The following is a 20,170-nucleotide window of genomic DNA, read 5'->3' as shown; positions in this document are numbered from 1 at the left end:
CTGCTTCCAGCGGTCTGAACAGGGAATGATGGGAATTTCAAGTAAATTCCAGACTCTGGGATGTGAGCTGTTGACATTGAACATGAAAGTGTAGATTAGATCGGCTTTTCCAGGCGATTGATCACTTTATTGATTACAGTGACGGCTGGAACACTAATGCCTTTTCAATCGACCGTGTAGAACATCAGCAAAAAAACTGTGTGTGTGTGTGTGTGTGTCTCTCTCTCTCTCTCTCTCTCTCTCTCTCTCTCTCTCTCCGTGAGGCCCCGCCCCTCTGCAGGAGTCTCGTCTCTTCAGTCTGGTCAGCGCAGAGTCACGCGTCGCGTCTGTCTGTGTGCGGTTCTGTGTGAGCGAGCGGAGTCACGCGTGTTCTGCGGGAGTCTAGCGGCGGGATCGCGCGTGTTTCAGCGCAGGTAAGATCTGTTCTCTGGCGTGGATCTGATACATATTAAATCAGACTGGAGCTTTGATCTGGATCCGCTTTCAGAACCAGATTCACACTCAGGCTGGTTTCATATGGACCGGATCAGTCTGGTTCATGTCGGCTTTGGTTCATTCATTCGCGTGAAGCTGGATTTTGACGCGACGCGCCCAGTCGCGCTGGTTTAATGATGTCTGATGTTCCTGACAGTGTTCCTGTAAACCTCATGTTTCCACATAACTATCGTTTTTCTAAACAAGTGCGAAACTGAATTGTACAATCTGATAAACGATTTACCATCATTTTCTCATTATAAAACATCTTCACAAGTTTACAAACTATTAGTGAAAAAGGTGAAACTGTGGTCAGTTCTGGAAAAGTTCTGTAAAAATACCTGTCCCTGCAGCACAGAAGCAGTCATCAGTGTCACAGGGAGATTTGTAGAAATACATAACAATACATTGTATGAGTCATGATTATACTTTTATGACTAGATATTTTGTAAGTTTCCTACTGTAAATAGTGAGTGAGTGAAGTGACATTCAGCCAAGAACGGTGACCCATTCTTGGAATATATCAAAACCGAATTTTTAATTAGTAATATGCATTGCTAAGAACTTCATTTGAAAGACTTTAAATGTTTTTTTTTCATCCTCAGATTCCAGATTTTCAAATAGTTGTATCTAAACCAAATATTGTCCTCCGAACAAAGCACACATCAATGGAAATCTTATTTATTCAGCTGATGTATATAACTTTATTTATTTATTCATTTTCATTTTTGTGCTCCAGGGTCACATCTGATCATGACCAGCCTTTTAATTTAACTCGATATGGACCACACGGTTTCTTTAAGGAGGTGAGATGTCTAAAGTGTGGATTCATATGGAATCTGTGGAATGCATGTTGCATGTTGGTGTATTGAATATGTTGGCTGGATTGATGGGCAGTAAGAGTGTATTTGAACACATCTGACCATGTTTAAGTCTGATTACACAGTAAATGCATGCGTCTCGAAGGTTGCAGGTAAAGATTAAGTGTTTGTGACACTCAAGGGTTTAAAGAAGCACCAGAGGAGCGTCACCCTTCCTCCTGAGCAACATCTGAAGCCAAAAACAATCATTGTTCACGAGTGCTGAGGTGTTTTCAGCTGCTGCAGGAACAAAGAGCTTCTGCTTCTGCTTCTGCTTCTGCTGTGTGTCTTGGGTCTTGACTTGTCAAGCTGTTGCCAGCGAGTCTAACGGCTCGACTCACCCTGAGCAAACACACACCGGCCGGAGACTTCAACCTGCGGGCCATTATTGATCTGTCCTCACCTGCTCATAAACATCATGAAGCTTCCTGAAGATTAAGATCTGCTTCTAAAGTTTCCCTCATGAAGTTCCTGTCAGAATCTGCTCTAAAGGAAGCCATAGAAGAACCATCTTGGTTCACCTTTCAGTGATCTAGGAACCTTTTGTTGAATGAAGGGGTTTTATGGGTGTCAAAGGTTCTTCATGGAACCATAGTTTCCAATAAAGTGCATGTTAAAATTAACTGTATTTAAAGACTGTAAACCATAAACTAAGGTGGTTCAGTCCATGGAGATTCTTGGGTGATATATGGAATATACATGACACATTCACAATGATTTTCCAGCAAGCACCAAGTTGTTCAAATGAAGTTTTCAGCAATGCATATTACTAATCAAAATAAATAATATTTGAGAAAATGTTTCCGTCTGTGTGGTGTGAGAGAAAAGTAATGTAACTATTAGTGAATCAGCTGCTCAGGCTCGAGTGTGTTATTTGAAAAAGGTCAGGTTATTTCCTGTTTTAACCATCCGTGTCTTTAAATATAACAGAAACTTCTTCTGTGAATAGATTAGTGTATCAAACAGAGTCATTGTGCAACGACACACTCGCTCAGACTCCAGCACCTGCTGCTCCTCGCTTTACAAGAGCGTGTTTCTTCACTGAGAGTCTAGAAATGAGTCACATGTGCAGGAAAGATCATAATGATCTGAAAGATTTCCATCTAGTGCTGTCCTGTGAAAACCACTGAACACATGCGCTACCGTCATTAAATATTTGCATGATCATTTGCTGCATGTTTTTAACTTTAAACAAGTTGCATGGAATACTTCTGGATCTTTCCGGCTACTGGTTGATTTTTTTAAGGAATTGATTTGGGATGATCCAGATTTGGTCCATGCAACTTGTTTAAGGTTGAAAATATGCAGTAAATTAAAATGCATGTATTTAACGACCATAACACATTTGTTTAGTGGTCCGGCTCGGCTAATAGACGGTCGTTGGTCCATGTGTGTGAACAGAATGAGTTTGTTAATGTCCTGAGTTTCATGAGGAGGGTGAGTAGGTCTCTCCAAAGGAAAGCTTTCTATGGAGGGAGGGCCGAGAACTGCAGGAGCGGATTTGCACCTTTTGTTTTTCACTAGTAAGCGTGAAGTACTTTCATCTGATTATTGAGGCCAAAGTCTCTTACACAAGTGCTTTTCCCTGGCAGAAACACTTGAAGCTTTAAAGAAACACTTTTTGAGTTTTTCAGTGGCAGCATTGTTGATATTTCTGGAGACACTTTTTTATTTTTTGCCCCAAATTCAGTGTTCTACATTTTTATTATTCTGGACTGTATATTTTATCTATCAAAAATGTATATTCAGTTGATTTATTATTACTTTTACCATTTAATGATTGTTTAAAATTTTGACAATTTTAGGGGGTGCTATGAAATACTTCATTTTTTTTCCAAATTCAGTTTTCCTGTTTCTGGAATCTGTGGTTTATATTTACAATTGAAAACTGTGGTAATCAAGATAATTAATATAACTATAACAGTATAATTAAAGGCACCAGTTATTTACAACAAAACATTGCAAAAAAATTAAATTTTTTAATTTAATTTAATTTAATAAAGTCTGTTGATCAGGTGATATTCCTTAAAATTATGTTTTAATTCATTAATAATAATTAGGGTTGTAAAGTTAGGGTTAGGGTTTAAAGTTTATGAAAACTTTCTTAAAATTTCCTAAGCTTTCCAAAAGTTTCCCAAAAAATCCTGGAAAGATTTCTGAAAAATCCTGTTAAGTTTCCAAACAAAATCCTGTAATATTTTCCAAAAATCCTGAAAAGTTTCCAAACAAATCTGGAATGTTTCCAATAAAAATTCTGAAAAGTTTCCAGAAAATCCTGGAATGTTTTCCAGAAATCCTGGAGTGTTTCCAAAATATCCTGATAAGTTAAAAAAAACTTGAATGTTTCCCAAAATAAACCTGATAAGTACAAAAAATCCTGGAAAGTTTCCAAATTTTTTTTGGCAATTTTCCACTTTTTTGAAACCTTAATAATTAGTAGTAGTAGTAGTAGTTTAAAAGTTCATTTCACTGCTAATATTTGTGTCAATATTTATATGTTGTTGTTTTGTTGTGAAGACCTTTGAGTTTCTGTGTGTGTGATGATTGTTTTAATAGCCATCACCATAGAAGTAATTCTCCAAATGCATGTGCTTCTTCATATCAAACACCAAAATCAGCATGACTCGTAATCATCTCAGATGTGTCTTGTGTTTTCTCAGGTGTACAGGCTGATGATCTCCTGTGCCACACACTATGTGACCAAACACCGTCGTCTGTTCTCAGCTTGTTCCGGATTCAGTAGAGTCGATCAGACAGGAGCTCGAGGTCTGCGTTAAAATGTCTGCGTGTGGAGAGTTTGCAGAGCATGTGTGGAAACCAGGCTCCTGTAAGAACTGCTTCCATCCTCGCAGCGCTCACGGACCGACCGGCACGACGGGAGCCGCTTGTGTCCGAACGAGTCTGATCGGGGAAGACGAGGATGGGGTGACGTCTCCCTCTCCGTATAGCAAACCCACCATCGCTGTCAGACCCACCATGATGAACACGGACGTCACAGCGGAGGTCAAGACGGAGACGAATACAGAACAGGTAACTGCACGAATTCATTGAGTGGATGAACTCTTAAAGAAATACCTAAAGTGAAAAGTGTGCTCACCCTCAGGTTATCCAAGATCAGGATGAGTTTGTGTCTTCATCAGGTTTGTAGAAATGTAGCTCTGCATCAGTGTCTCATCAACGGATGCTGTGCAGTGAATGGGTGCCGTCAGAATGAGAGTCTGATAAAAACATCACAATAATCCACAGCACTCCAGTCCATCAGTGAACATCTGGAGAAGACAAAACCTGAAACACATCCAGCATTAAGATGATTTTAACTCAAACACATAGAGTCTATAATCCAGAATAACACTTCCTCCAGTGAAAAAGTGTTCTGGTCTGAATCAGGAGAGAAATCTGCACAGATCAAGCAGCGTTTAAACAGCTCTAAACTAATATGAGAGACTCTCAGACTCTCATTCTGACGGCACCCATTCACTGCAGAGCATCCATTGATGAGACACTGATGCAGTGCTACATTTCTACAAAACTCATAAAGACAAACATTTAAATTTTTGGGTGAACTGTTCCTTTAAACTCTTATTATGGTGAAGCTCAGGGATATCTTCAAGGTGGGTGTGGTTGGGTCAACATTCTCCAGTGCATGGGTGGAGACTGGAATGTCTTTGTGAACACAAGATAACACACTGCCATTCAGATGTATGCATCCTGTACAGGAAGGCAGTTATATGGAGACATTCAGGCTGTTTAAACAAAGATAATTAGATCACCGCCAAGGGTGACAGACTACAAGGCAAACACATGGACACAGTCACATAAAGTCATCTGTGGAGTCAAAGAAGATGATTGATTAGTTACTTATACCTGTGTGATTCATTGTCTATGCAATGGATTGATTGAATTGACATGCATGTGAAAAGTTGCCATGTTTATCCATCATGCTTGTTTACGCTTTGATATTTTTATTTCAATGTGGGTTTCTTACATTGACAAGTTGAGTATGTTTATTTAATAAGCTTTTTATTGTAAACCCAGTGATCCAGTGTTAGAATTTTTCCCAGACTTATAATTGCTTCTGTATCTTAGAACAAGCAGAAGACCTCTGTAGGACTGAAGAAAGCTCTGGATTTGGCTCCTCTGTACATCGATAGCAATGGATGTAATAAATCTCTCAGAGAAACCATCATACAAAACAACATCTGCGGAAAGAAGTTCTCCCCAAACGTTTGTTCTCCCACTGGATTATCCAAAGACTGCATGATTATCAGCAATATATTTCGGAGTCAAGAAGATGGCTTTGTTCAACACAGTCTGAAAGAGAACGGGAATAGTGACTCCTACAGACAGATGACCAAAGCGGTCAAGAGCACTTATGCCAATGGAGATACATATCTTCATAATGGGACTGGAAACAGTGATGGAGTTACACGTCCTCTAAGGGCATCTGCGGAGGAAAGGCAAAGAAGAACCAGGCCAGGGAATGTGGTTAATGGATCGTCCAATGAGACGCCAGGTACTTCACCATCTCCAGTGACTCCAGACTCCTTCAGCGAAAGCCTATCAGACTCGTGCTACAATCGGAGCAGTGTGGATTCGTCAGTGGGATTCCAGAGTCCTCAGAAGTCTCCAAGCGTTTCTCCAAACGGGCTCGAGGAAAGAGAGCCGATCTATGCCGAGAGCACCAAGAGGAAAAGACAACCCAATGCTCAAAGCGATGAGAAGGCTCTGCAGTCCTCTGAGTCTGAAACTGAAGTCATCTTAAGCGACAATCAAAGAGCAACTATTACTGTCGTCGCCGCCCATACTGAGGAAACCAACCGGACGTTTTACCTGAGCAGCCCGGATTCGGCTGTAAGCACCCAATGGAACCACTTCAGCCCAACCATGCCCAAAGACCCATCAAGCCCGGCGTTCACTTGGCCAAACCCTCCCGATGCCACCGAATCTACTCAACCCAAGCCTCAGTCCAGTCCCCCTGTTCCTCCTAAGATCAGCACCCGTCCACCAAGACTTGGTACCTCCAGTCTCTCCTTACCGCTACCGCAGCTCAGCTTTCACGTGGTTCTTCCTCCAAATCAGATGACCTCACAAGTGGATACCAATGCTCATGCCGTCCGACACAAGTCTAACAGTGCCACAAGTCTGGAGGGATGTATTGAGGAGGAAGAAGAGGAGGTCGACTCCAAGAGATTGGGCTCTTGTGGTGGACTAGGCCACTCCATCAATGCTCCTGCTGTTCCGTCCAGAGAATGGACGAGTGAGAGCAATGCAATGCCAGGCACCGCCAACAAAAGCACCAGTCAAACGCCGGCAGAGGATGGCAGAGCCAAAGAGAGCTTGCTCTCGAGCCCGTCTCCTCTCATCCTCTCTAGTGAACCCAACACCAGCCGGGATCCCGCACCGCCTCCGCCACCTCCCAAAAAACACCACCGGTGAGAGCCGCATCCTTATATTATGTTGTTTGTATGGATATTAATCAGTTGATCATATTGATACTTATCCTTTGATGGAGCCAGATTAGTCTAAGTATATATGTTGACTTCATGTGCTTTGGTACATATGAGTTTTCTAGTCATTTTTGGACACAGGTTAAGGTTAGGGTTTGGGAATTTGAAACGAATAGGCTCTCAAGTTAGATTTATGAGTTGGCAACCTGGAGATAATTATGATACCCCAGACTAAACTTTAAACATAATTGCATGTTGAACATCTAGTTGGTTGTCAGTAAATGTGACGTTACATTTTATTCAAATTCTGTTGGATTTTGGCTGAACATCTTCAATGCATTTTGGCTTTAATGCAGTTTCTCCAAGATATTGTCAAGAATTAATCGGGTGTCTTCCATTATTTTTGTTGTTTCCAATGATGAAGCACTTGAATGCAGTAAACAAGTAAATAAGACTTCTGAAGTGGGGATTAGGAAATGTCCAATAACACATGAAGTCAGCGTAAATGCAGAGGCCGAGTTATGTTGTTTTTTTCTGGTTTGCCTGACCTGGTCATTTCAATGAATTGCAAAGCTCTTGGTATTGCTAGTTAGTGATCTGGTATAGAAAAACTCTCTCAAGTCATATTAATGACTGGGAAACTTAGAGATAATTTTAATAACACAGTTTTTGAGTTGGGAGGATGAAACTTTAAACTACAAAATGTTTTCTCTTGCATTACAGTCATTTATTTATGTATTTAAATAACCATTAGATGCATGTTATGTGTATTTTGCTTAGCATTTGTTTGACTGAAGCTTCAGAGTCACAGGTTGGAGGTGAACAATTAGGACACTACATTTTATTCACAATCCATTGGATATTGATTAAATCTCTTTACTGTGTTTTGGTGTTAATGCAGTTTCCCCAAGAAATTGGCAAGAATGAACCTATTGTTCCCAACAACAAAGCTCTTGATAAACAAGTAAATATGACTTCAGAAGCGGGAATTAGGACATTTCTAACTCTTAGTATTGCTAATCATTGCATTACTGATCATGTGATCTATTATTAGTTTGTCCCCGGTCAGTCTGATCTCTGGATTCATATTCATTGTGAGATATTCATTATTTTTTTCTTGTATTGGTTTGTTATCGACCCTCATAAGGTGATGTGATTAATTGGCTCAGTGTTTAATGAGATGAAGTTTTGTTTCTCTCTCGATCTCTCTGAATGAAGTTGATTGTGGTTTGTGTCTGGACTCGTGAGTTTAAGGCCGGTCTCTCTGCTGTTTGTTTGCAGTGAGTTTTATCAGTCCTTCTTTCAGCCATTATGGAGACGATATCAAGTGCAGATCTGTTCACGTCGTTCTGAATGTGACGCCTGTTAATCAGCGCCATTCGATTCATTTATTCTGCTGTAACCACGTATAACGTGAGATTTGGGTTTTCTGTAAATAGAGGTCTTGTGTTGTTGAGACGCCAGCACTGAATGTGTGTGTGTTTGCTGTTAGCCTTTACTTCATTTAACACTTTCAGCCTGATTGAACTTCATCTGCTTAGACTGTTAACCCCTTGTAACCTGTACACTGTTTTTGCATACAAGAATCGTTATTTTATAAAAACAGTTGCATGCGTGCAAAAATTATTTGGGAAAGCAATTTGATTGAATTCTAGTAAATGCGAAATAATCACAATGGTCGGGTAAACCACTATAGAGTTAGTGTTGCTATAGAGTGAGAACCTGTGAATGCAGTTAACAGATTTCATATAAAGAGAATGATGTGCACCAAATAAGTCACCTGTAGAAATTAAATACATTAATGGTTGAAGTCAAAATGGTTCAACACGAGAACCAACGCAAACGTAATGACATGAAATAAAACGTCATCATGTTTTAAATAAGTGTGGCTTGATTAAGTGACAAAAAAGTCACACACACACACACACACACACACACACCATGAACTTTCATTAATTAGTAAATGTGAAAATTACGTTTTGTTTGTTATTATTGTATATACTGCTTTTATTAATTAACTTCACACATGAACCATACCAAAAAACAAACAAACTATAATACAATATTTATTCATTTTTTCAACATTGATGAGACATTATATTTAAATATATTTAATGTAATTTATAATAACATATCATTTGAGAATTTCAAGTATTAACTAACACTGTAATTAATACCTTTTAATTAAATTTAAACAATTAAAAAATGTCTAAATTTATGAAACCTAAATATATATTTCTAACAGAAGAACATACACATTACTCTGAAAAGTTTTCAAATGAAATAAATGCATTCTACTTGAATAAACGTTAATTTTCAGATGAAAATGTTTTTATTTTATGCTGTAATGGTTCGTCAACAGACTTCAGTCCAAAAGTGTGCGAGATGTGGGGAACAGGAGAAATATATTTAAAAAAAACTTTTGACACTAATGTAACTCCACAGAAAGTTTTACGAAAAGAATTTTTGACACTAATGGTGTTCCATATTAGTGCTGGGGAAAATGTTTTTGTACTGCTAAGCGCGTTCTCTTTCTAGCAGCGTATGCTGGATCAGCTCTCTGCCCTTCAGAGCTGTTTCCGTTCTGTGTGTTCTCATGTGTGACTGACTCACAGGAACATCCCAGGCCCAGAGTCACGTCACTACTGTAAAGTGCACTGAGATGATCTGCACTTCCTGTCTGCTGCTGGAGACACTATCTGAGCATCCACGCTCTGTGTTCATACCTTATATCTAAACAAGAGCTTTTTTTAGCAGATGGCAGCGGTTTGTGGTTACTGAAATATGCTGCTCCTATCAGAACCACCATCAGATACAGGAGACTGCACGGGAAATAAACTAGAAGACGATATATTTGCTTGGAAATAGATAGTAAATGTCACAGTTGCTTAGAAAGAAACATAATTAGCACATTTAATTATATGTGAAACCTGAAGTAGAAAAGACTAAAATAGTATTTTCCTGTTCTGAATCTGAAAAACGACATATTTTCAAAATCCAGTCAATAGTTACAAATTTATTAATGCAGGGTTTCCAAACTGTTTTTTAATTTAATTTATTTTTATTTTTATTTAGGAGTTGATGAAATGTCAGTTTAAATTGAATAAATAAAACACTAAAACTGGAACATATAAATAATTAAATATATTAATTATAAATAAATGAATTATAAGCTCTTCATCGGCTCTGTTTGGGGAACCTTCTTTAAATAAGCCATTGTTGAGGAACCGAGAGTGTAAATGAAGTTATGAACTCTGATGAATGATTTATGGAGCAGATGGTTCACGATCAGAAGCTGTGGTGTAAGTGCAGGTGTGGAGATGTTCTGAGCTCCAGGTCTGGTTCTGATGGTTCTCCGTCGTTCCTCTGAGCGTCGGTCGAGGTGAAGAAGAACAGATGATCTGTGCCTCGAGTGTTTGTTTCCATGCCTCGGGTCAGAGATGATGATGAAAGCAGATCAGCACACACACACACACACACACACACACACTCACACAGACGCGTGATTCACGCTTAGACGCTGATGATCCTCCGGTGCGGCTGATTCTGAGGTGAGTGACTCTGTGTGTTTCACTCAGGTCCTGTAGTGTGTGTGCAGGATCTTTGGAAAGGTCACAATGCGCCGGCTGCTGTGTGTGTGTGTGTGTGTGTGTGTGTGTGTGTGTCTGTACGACGCACTTGAGATCAGCAGAAACGTGTGTAAATCAGGAGATTGAGAGGAACTGAGGCTCAGATCAATGACTCGGGATCTTAATTAAATATATGATCAAATTTAATATATTTAGTATAACAGTAAATATTATTACGCAGTGTCTATTTACACTGTTAACTAAAAATACAAATTATAACATAAAAAACATTTTCATTACTTGAAATAAAATAATTTCATTTCTCATTTTTGTTTAGTTTAAGTAGACCAAATAAAATAAAAATTCTAACTATATAGACATAATAATAAAAATGATGAAAACTTTAAAATTAGAATGAAAACAAAAAATTTAATTTTAAGTTATTCAAAATGTTCACACACACAAGCACACAAACACTCACAAACACTCACAAACACACACATGCACACGCACACAAACACTCACAAACACACACACGCGCGCACACAAACACTCACAAACACACACACACGCGCACACAAACACTCACAAACACACACACACACACACACGCACACACGCACACAAACACTCACAAACACACACATGCACACGCACACAAACACACACGCGCACACACACACTCACAAACACACACACACACGCACACAAACACACACACACGCGCACACAAACACTCACAAACACACACACACGCACACAAACACTCACACTCACAAACACACACACACACACTCACACACACTCACACACACACACACTCACGCACACATGCACACAAACACACACACACACACTCACGCAGACACACACACTCACACACACACACACTCACACACATGTATTTCTACACTCACAGGAAGTGCTGCAGTTCTACTTCCAGAGCGACTCACACACACAGAATCATGAGTGTGTTGTTGATCTTTGTTTATATATGTATAGCAGGTCTAGTGCCCATTGTGGCTCTCAGATGTAAACATCCGTAGTTTGAGAGATTTTCAGACCTGATTAAACTGACTGTAATTTCTCTTTACTGTAAATGACATGAGCGAGAGAGAGAGAGACAGAGAGAGAGAGAGAGAGAGAGAGAGAGAGAGAGAGATAATGATGTAATGACACAGCGAAGGATTCACTTCACTTCTGTTCTTCAGTTGTTGCCACAAACCTCTTGATTTCATGAGTTTGAACAGCTGGAGAGTACAAACCTGTGTGTGTGTGTGTGTGTGTGTGTGTGTGTCGTCTGCAGGGTGTGTAAGCGTCTCAGTGGCAGTAATATGGATCTGGAGCGTGTGGGTCAGCAGGGGTCAGAGGAGAATCTCAGCCAATCACAGCGAGGACTGAAGTGCTGCATCAGTGCATCCAGAGACGGCCTGCAGACGCTCACACACACCGGTGAGACACAACACACACTCCTGTTTGAGTGCTTGGGGTTTAACTTCATTCACTTACATTCTTTTAATAATTTAATAATTTATTTATTTTTAAGTTTTGTTATTTATTCATTTAATTGTATTTTATTTATTTTATTTTATTTTTATGTGATCATTTTTCAAATTTAGGTGGGTATTACCCAAATAAACATAAATAAACTCAAAAACAGATAAAAAAAAAGGTTTTAAAATATATTTTACTCACAATTTCTGCCTGATTAAAAATATTAAGAGCTTAGCATAACTAGTAAAAAAGTATTCATTATAGTTAAACTCTTATTCAGCTTTAAGAGTTTTCCAGGTCTTGAAATCACACTTTTAAAATTAGGCTTTTTTCCCAAATCTGGTTATTCAGTTTAAGCTAATTTGGGGTTTTTTAGTTAGTTTTGTCTTATATTAAATCATTTTAAGCCAAGCTCTTCCAAACGCTGATGCTAGTATTTTTCATCAACACCGCTGTCCCAGAATGCATTGCAAAAGGCTTAGATGGCAGGAGGATTTGAGAGGGAAAAACCCATCAGGTCTAATTAAACATGGACTTTTGTGCCATATTTGTGTGTATTCTGTGTTTATTCACTCATTAGATTGAGAATAGAGTTGTTTTGAATCCGTTGAGTTTGGCCGTCTCTGAGGGAACTTCCTGAACTCAAGTCTATAAACAGTGTGTTCTTGTGAAGGACACTTCCTCTCCTGATAATCAGCGCTGATGAGAAGGGAAGCTCTTCCTCCTGATCGTTCTGAGCTGTGTGTGCTGTGTTCCTGCTCAGATAATGGAGCGTTAGAGAGGAAGTCAAGTTTGTGTTTATCACAGGACGATCTCTGATGATGGTCCTCGAGAAGCCACTGATCTTCATCTGCAGACCACAGACCACTGAGAGACTCTTGTGTGTGTGTGTGTGTGTGTGTGTGTGTGTGTGTGTGTGTGTGTGTGTGTGTGTGTATGTGTGTGTGTGACTGTGTGTGTGTGTGTGAGTATGTGTTGTATTAGATTACAGAAAGAGAAATGAGGAACACGAACAGTTTCATTTTACCGAACACTTTAATTCTCCTGATTGTCTGATGGGAATTATTTAGAAATCACAATCATATGATTTCCTGATACTGAACTCTGATCATGAATCTGATATATCAGATCTTTCAAACTTGCTTTCATTTCAGTATTTTACAGCCGATCACATGTGTTTCTATTTGGAGCGACAGCAACACTGTGATACATATCTCATAATCATTATTTATTTATCTTTTTACTTTTTATTGTTTTCTGTTGTTTTTTTTTATCAATGTTTGGTAAATATTGTATATATCAATTATGTATTTTCTCAATATAATGTCAACAATGACATTAAACAATTTTTAATTCCGTTAATATATATTTTTCATTTCAACTAAAAGTAATTAACTATTTCTTCTCCCTCTCTGTTTTCTCCTGGTCATGTGATCTAGACTCCACCCTGCGCTCCAGCCCCTCCCCTTTCCCCAGCAGCCCGTTAGGCTCCGCCCCCTCGTCTCCGCGGCCCGACTCGTTTCCCTGCAGCGGTCTGGCCAATCAGCTGCAGCCGCCTCCGTTACCACAGAAGAAGCAGGTGAACCGCACGGCCTCGGCTCCGAGCGACCCGGGTGATGATCCGCTCGCCCGTCCTCGCCCGCGTCTGGGGATGGTGACGTCCTGCTCGTCTCCGCAGCTCAACACGCTGCACCTGCACGCTCTGCTCAGGAACATGGACAGCCGCGAGGGCATCTACTCGAAGCTGGGCGGCCTGTACGCCGAGTCTCTGCGCCGGCTCGCGCTCAAGTGTGAGGAGCACTTCTCCAGCGGACAGAGGAACACACTGATGTTCGACGAGAGCAACTGGTCACTCTTCAAACTGACCTGTAACAAACCCTGCTGTGTGTCCGGAGACGCCGTGTATTACTCTGCCTCCTGCGCGTCAGACACTGCAAACACATACGCTGTCAAGGTCAGAGAATATACATATAATATATACATGTGTCCCTGCAGCACAGAAGCAGTCATCAGGAGCACAGACGGATATTTGGAGAAATACACAACAATACACTGTATGAGTCACAATTATACATTTCTCTCTTATGACAAAATCATTAGGATATTAAGTAAAGATCATGTTCATGAAGATATTTTGTAAATGTCCTACTGTAAATATATCAAAACTTAGTTTTTTATTATTAATATGCATTGCTAAGAACTTCATTTGAACAACTTTAAAGATGATTTTCTCAATATTTAGATTTTTCTGCTCCCTCAGATTCCAGATTTTCTAATATTGTCCTCCTAACAAACCACACATCACTGGAGAGATGATTTATTCAGTTCAGATGATGTAGAAACCTCAGTTTAAAAACCCTGACCCTCATGACTGGTTTTGTGCTCCAGGGTCACATATATACTGTAAAGTAGCCGTCAAATGTTTGTTATAAATAAGGTTCTTTGAAAGAAGTGTCTTCTGCTCACCAAGGCTGCATTTATTTGATCAAAAATACACGAAAAATTGTGAAATATTCTTTATATGTAAATCATCTGTGTTCTGTGTGAATCTGTGTTAAAGTGTAATGTATTTCTGTATTTTCAGCATCATTCCTCCAGTCTTCAGTGTCACATGATCTTCAGAAATCAGAATAATATGATGATTTACTGCTCAAGAAACATTTCTGATTATTATCAGTGTTGAACATTTTAGTGGAAACTGTTACATATTTTATTTTTCAGGATTCACAGATGAATAGAAAGTTCAAAAGATAAGAATTTATTTGAAATGTGTCCACACACACACATATATATATATATATAAATATTCAGCCTTGCTGAACACAAAAGGCTTTATTTAAAAATATAAAAAAAAAAACTTTTTTTTAATTGATATTTATCATCGCCGCGTGTCTGTTCTCTCTCTGTGTGTTGGTCAGATCTGTAAAGGCCAGGCTCCGGACAGTAAGCGGACTCATCTGTACGGTCTCTCGGTGCAGCAGAGCGTCCCGTCTCACTTCAATCTGCAGCAGGACTGCGGTCACTTCATCGCCTGTGTGCCGCGGAGCATGTCCCCGAGCGAGGAGAGCGGTCCGGCCGAGCAGGAGCGAGTGGTGGTCATCACACGGGACGTCCCGCACCAGACCGTGGCTGATTTCGTCCGTGAGTGGGAGTCGTTCCACCGCGCCCAGCCGGAGGTTTACGAGCGGCGCGTGTGTTTTCTTCTGCTGCAGCTGTGTGCGGGTCTGGAGCATCTGAAAGCACACGGCGTCACGCATCGAGATCTGTGCATGGAGAACCTGCTCCTGGTGCAGCGTCCAGATCCTCAGCAGCAAAGCCTCCCTCGCCTCCTCATCAGCAGCTTCAGCAAAGCCAAGCGCCGCGACACACACCAGGTTATTAGGAGCCATGCTTATTAATAACTTTACATAATATTATTGTTTTCACTAAAGGTCGACCGATAGTGGATTTTACCGATACCGATATCTAAGTTGGACCACAGCAGCCGATACCGATTAATCAACCGACAGTTTTACTATTTTTAAAAAATACAGAACCGTATTTTGTAAATTAATAAAAGTATTAATATTAATTATTAGGGCTGCCCCCTAATAGTCGACTGTTAGTTGACGAGAAGAGGTTTGGTCAGATAAAAGTTTGTTAGTCATTTAGTTGCAAAAAAAAAAAAAAAACAGGGCCAAACAAAGTGGGCGGGGTTACTTTGAATAATTGTCATTAATAACATTTCACTATATTGTTGTTTTTAATAAAGGTCGGCCGATAGTGGATTTTACCGATACCGATTGCTAGGTTGAACCACATCGGCTGATACCGATTAATCAACCGATAGTTTTAAAAAAGACTGAACAGCAACTAAAAAAAAAAGTATTAATATTAACTGTATATTGATCAGTAAAGTTAAGAGTTAAGTTAAATTAAAACTCTTGACACTTTAACAGTATCTATTCTAGAACATTTGATTATTTTCTAATAAAAATAAGACGGCAGTCACACACCGGTCAAAAAAACAAAACAAAATAAAACTTGCAGGTATACTTCCTATCATGCTTCAGCTGCTCTAGCAACAAACACAACCTGGAAAAACTATCAAAGCATGGGTTTTTGCCTATAACTGATAGTTCCGCCAATCAACTATTGGTGCCGATTAATTGGCCAAACCGATAAATCGGTTGACCTCTAATATTTGCTATATTTTTTTTTTCAAATAAATGCAGCCTTGTTGAATTGTAACAACTTTTTTTTCAAAAATGTGAAAATCTTTATTATGTTTTTAAAGAAGTCTCTTTTACCCACCAAGCCTGGTTTTATTTCATCCAAAGTGCAGCAAAAGCACTTATATTGTGAAGTGTTTTTACAATTTACAATTTCTATTTAAATCTGTTTTAAAATGTAATTTGTTCCTGTGGTTCTGAAGCTGGAACGGCTCAATGCAGACGACCCATTTCTAAAGCGGGATCACACTCGGCTCGCGCCTGAGATCGTCTCCGCAGCACAGTACCACAAATTCGACGAGTTTCAAACCGGCATCCTGATCTATGAGCTCCTGCACCGTCGTAACCCGTTCGAAGCCACGCCGGGCAAATACGACTACAGATGTGAGGAGCTGCCTCCGATCCCCGCCGCCTCCATCTACTCGCCCGGCCTGCAGAGACTCGCTCACCTGCTGCTGGAGCCTGACCCCGGACGCCGCATCCACATCCAGGACGCCCGCCGCATCCTGCAGGTAGTGTCCGTTTCATCAGCTATAATCAATATTAGTCTTGGAGATAGTTTTAAAAACAGATTGCACCAGCGTAATCTGTCTTGTTGCATTAAACAAGTTAATATGATTCTTAGGGTCTTAATGAAACCTCTATAATGTACTAAGGTTAAAATTTCGCAATGGCAATGTAAAACAACTTTTACCCTCAAAAACAGCTGCCGTTTTGGTGCATGTCCCTTTAAATGCTAATGAGCTCTACTTATCCCCGCCCCTCTATTTTATCAGCTACTGTGTAAAAGCAATTCTGCTGTAAATTGTGTTTGCAAACCAAATGTTATTGCACTTTTGTTTATAAAGCATTACTTTGGAAATGGAAAAAGTGCACAATACACTACTTTTAAATCCATTATTGAAATTTGTGCATAACAATGCGATTAATCGCGATTAATTGCAAAAATCATGCGATTAATCGCGAAAAAAAAGAATAATTGCCCATATACATATATATCTATGTCTATATGCACGTGTGTGTGTGTGTGTGTGTGTGTGTGTGTGTGTGTGTAAAGTCGCCCCCCCTCCCCCCAGTGTTCAGGACACGGTCACGGTCTTGTGCTTGCGTCCAGTCATCAGGTGACTCAGGTGTGTTACTCTGTGTGTGTGTGTGTGTGTGTGTGTGTTGCTCTGCAGGCGCTGCTGTGGGGGCCGCGGAGGGAGCTGCTGGAGCAGCCGTGGGTGTGTGGAGGAGCAGAAGCAGATGGAGGAGCCGGGTGGAGGCTGGAGCCCAGGGACCACGGGCTGCTGAACTGGCTGGATGTGAAGCGTGCGCTGCTGATGATGAAGTTCGCCGAGCGCTCGCTGGAGCCGGAGAGGAGCGCGGAGCTGGAGGACTGGCTCTGCTGTCAGTATTTCTCCAGCGCTAACCCCAGATCCCTGTGTCAGACGGCAGAGCTGCTCTACAGCCTGCGCTTCACACACTGAGCTCAGATCAACACCGTCTGCCGTCAGATCAGCTGTGTTTAACACTGAGTCACTTCACTAGACTCAAACACCAGCACACACGACACTTCATTACACTTTTACTAATCAGTCTGTGGATAGATCTAACATTGCTTCCAGACTGAAACTCAGTGTGTCTCAAATGTACAGATCACTTTTCACCCCAAATTTAAAAAGGGATATATATGTGTGTGTGGGTGGGTTGTATAGAAATTTTATGTAAATTCATTATTTCTTTTCCTATTTAATTAATAAGTATATATATATATATATATATATATATATGTGTGTGTGTGTGTGTGTGTGTGTGTGTTTGTATATATATATATGTATGTGTGTGTGTCTGTGTACACTTTTCATGTTATTTCAATGATTTCATTAATAATTATATTTAATTAATAATAATTTTATATATACAATTTTATATAAATGTAGTATATATTGCCTTTTTAATAAGAAAATATTTTCTACATAAATGATTTAAGATTTTATTATATTGTGACTATTTTTCAAAAAAAAAAAAAAAAAAATAATAATAATAATATATACATACGTACAGACATACAATAATAAATATAATATTTATTATTATTATTTTTCTTTGAATTTAGGAAGTTTTACATTTGTGACTATTTTCATGACATTGTGTGTGAGGCAAAAATAAAATCTTAATACAATAATGACAGTCATGTTATTTGGATGCAGTATTTTTTTAAAGTTTATTCTTACTGTAAATGTCCTTGTCTGTAACTCGGTTATGGTAAAATGTATTTAAATGTGATTAATGTCACAGTATGATAGACTCTTAGCTTTATGTGGGAAGGATGTTCTGGTTTTGAGGTGAAGTGTGATCTGCAGTGACAGGATTCGATCGGTGTGTTAGATCTGTTCAGTAACGCTGGTTCTTCTCTCAGAGCGTCTCGGTCTCTGCTGGGTAAATCACACAAGACTCCGGATGAGAAACAGACCGCTTCAGAAACACTGTCGACTCTTCCTCGTGAAAGCGGCTGTAGAAACACGAGGCTCTGATTAAACTTCCTGTTTGTGAAGAGAAGCCACTTCCTGGTGCAATATTCCTAGCTTCCTCTGGACACTGATGAACTGGTTTAAAGTTAATTGTTTATTCTGTGGACTGATTTATTTCAGGTGCCTTTTGTGATTTATATTTTGAGGTTGAAGCCGATTGTGAATCATTTCGAGCTTGATGGAGATGAAACTGTGAGTCTGGGATGTCACAGAAGATCTTCAGATGGAACCGAAATGGGCTTTTATTTTGTATATAACTTTGTGAAGCAGGTCTTAACAGCTGCAGATGCGGTCTGATTACCTGATTCATGTTCTTTCATTTTCATTTGCTCTAAAGCTTTTACTGTACATAAGCATCCTTCAGTCTGAAGATGTTTTAATTGAAACGAGACACTGGACAAACACACACACACACACACACACACATGCGCTGTAACATCCTCGATTAATACACTGTGTGTCAAAGACCTCTGCTGCATTCAATAAAGTCTCATATTTTCACATTTTACTGATTTTATTAAAATATTTGTTTTCATTTAATATTTAAGTTGATCAGGATGAGTTTGTTTCTTCATCAGGTTTGTAGAAATGTAGCACTGCATCAGTGTCTCATCAGTGGATGCTCTGCAGTGAATGGGTGCCGTCAGAATGAGAGTCTGATAAAAACATCCCAATAATCCACAGCACTCCAGTCCATCAGTGAACATCTGGAGAAGACAAAACCTGAAACACATCCAGCATTAAGATGATTTTAACTCAAACACATAGAGTCTATAATCCAGAATAACACTTCCTCCAGTGAAAAAGTGTTCTGGTCTGAATCAGGAGAGAAATCTGCACAGATCAAGCAGTGTTTAAACAGCTCTTAACAAATATGTGAGAAACAACAGCAGATGTTTCACTGGAGGAAGTGTTATTCTGGATTATTAACTTATGTTTGAGGATGAAGCGATGAAGGATCGTCTGATAATATAATGTTCAAAGTCTCATTATGACTCACTCCTCGCCGTCTGCTCTTTGGCTCACAATAGTTCGACTCTGGATCCTGGGAACGTCTGGCTGTATTCCCTGAAATCTGCCCGGTGATCCCAGAAACACACACACACACACACACACACACACACTCTTTTGTCATAGGTGGAATGTGTTGCTATGGAATTCCGGCCAATGGAATGCTGTTCCCGGGAGTCCAGAACGAGTCGCTGGACAAAGGCCTTCATTCGCTGCTTTTCTCTTCAGCTGCTCTGAGTCTGGACGCTTCCAGCGGACGACAGACAATAGAGGCTTCAGGAGAGACACACACCGGATCAGACACTGAAACACCAGAGATCAGGATCATCTCCGTCTGTCCTCGAGCGCGAGGATGAGGCGTCTTCTGATGTGTTCTTGATCTGTTTATACCTGGTTATATTATCTGATGAACTGCATAAACAACTCTTTCTCTGAATCTCTTTAGTCTCGAAACATCTTTAGGCCTAAATCTAGGATTCATATTTTTGAATTGCATATAAAATTTGGATTACAAATCAGTAAACTTAATATGCATCACATTATGTTTATCAGTTTATGAGACAACTGTAGTACAGTTGCATGGAAAATCTA

The 20,170-nt window shown here is 39.7% G+C and overlaps 1 protein-coding gene across 2 annotated transcripts; it reads left to right on the top strand.

Moving 5' to 3' along the window:
* Positions 1–268: 268 nt before the first annotated feature.
* LOC127986288 (inactive tyrosine-protein kinase PRAG1-like) lies at positions 269–19,071 on the top strand. Of its 2 annotated transcripts, XM_052588561.1 has the most exons (9): positions 307–413; positions 1,214–1,280; positions 3,995–4,364; positions 5,421–6,766; positions 11,657–11,802; positions 13,284–13,798; positions 14,763–15,218; positions 16,259–16,567; positions 17,234–19,071. In XM_052588561.1, the coding sequence occupies exons 3-9, from the start codon at positions 4,113–4,115 to the stop codon at positions 17,522–17,524; spliced, it is 3,315 nt and encodes a 1,104-aa protein (XP_052444521.1). In that variant the 5' UTR covers positions 307–413; positions 1,214–1,280; positions 3,995–4,112; the 3' UTR covers positions 17,525–19,071. The 2 variants fall into 2 exon arrangements, with proteins under 2 accessions (XP_052444520.1, XP_052444521.1); XM_052588560.1 differs by lacking the exon at positions 1,214–1,280 and having other exon boundaries at positions 269–413.
* The last annotated feature ends 1,099 nt before the right edge of the window (positions 19,072–20,170 follow it).

Source organism: Carassius gibelio, chromosome B21, assembly GCF_023724105.1.
Source record: "Carassius gibelio isolate Cgi1373 ecotype wild population from Czech Republic chromosome B21, carGib1.2-hapl.c, whole genome shotgun sequence".
NCBI classification, from domain to species: Eukaryota; Metazoa; Chordata; class Actinopteri; order Cypriniformes; family Cyprinidae; genus Carassius; species Carassius gibelio.
This window is presented reverse-complemented; position numbering and strand designations above follow the sequence as displayed.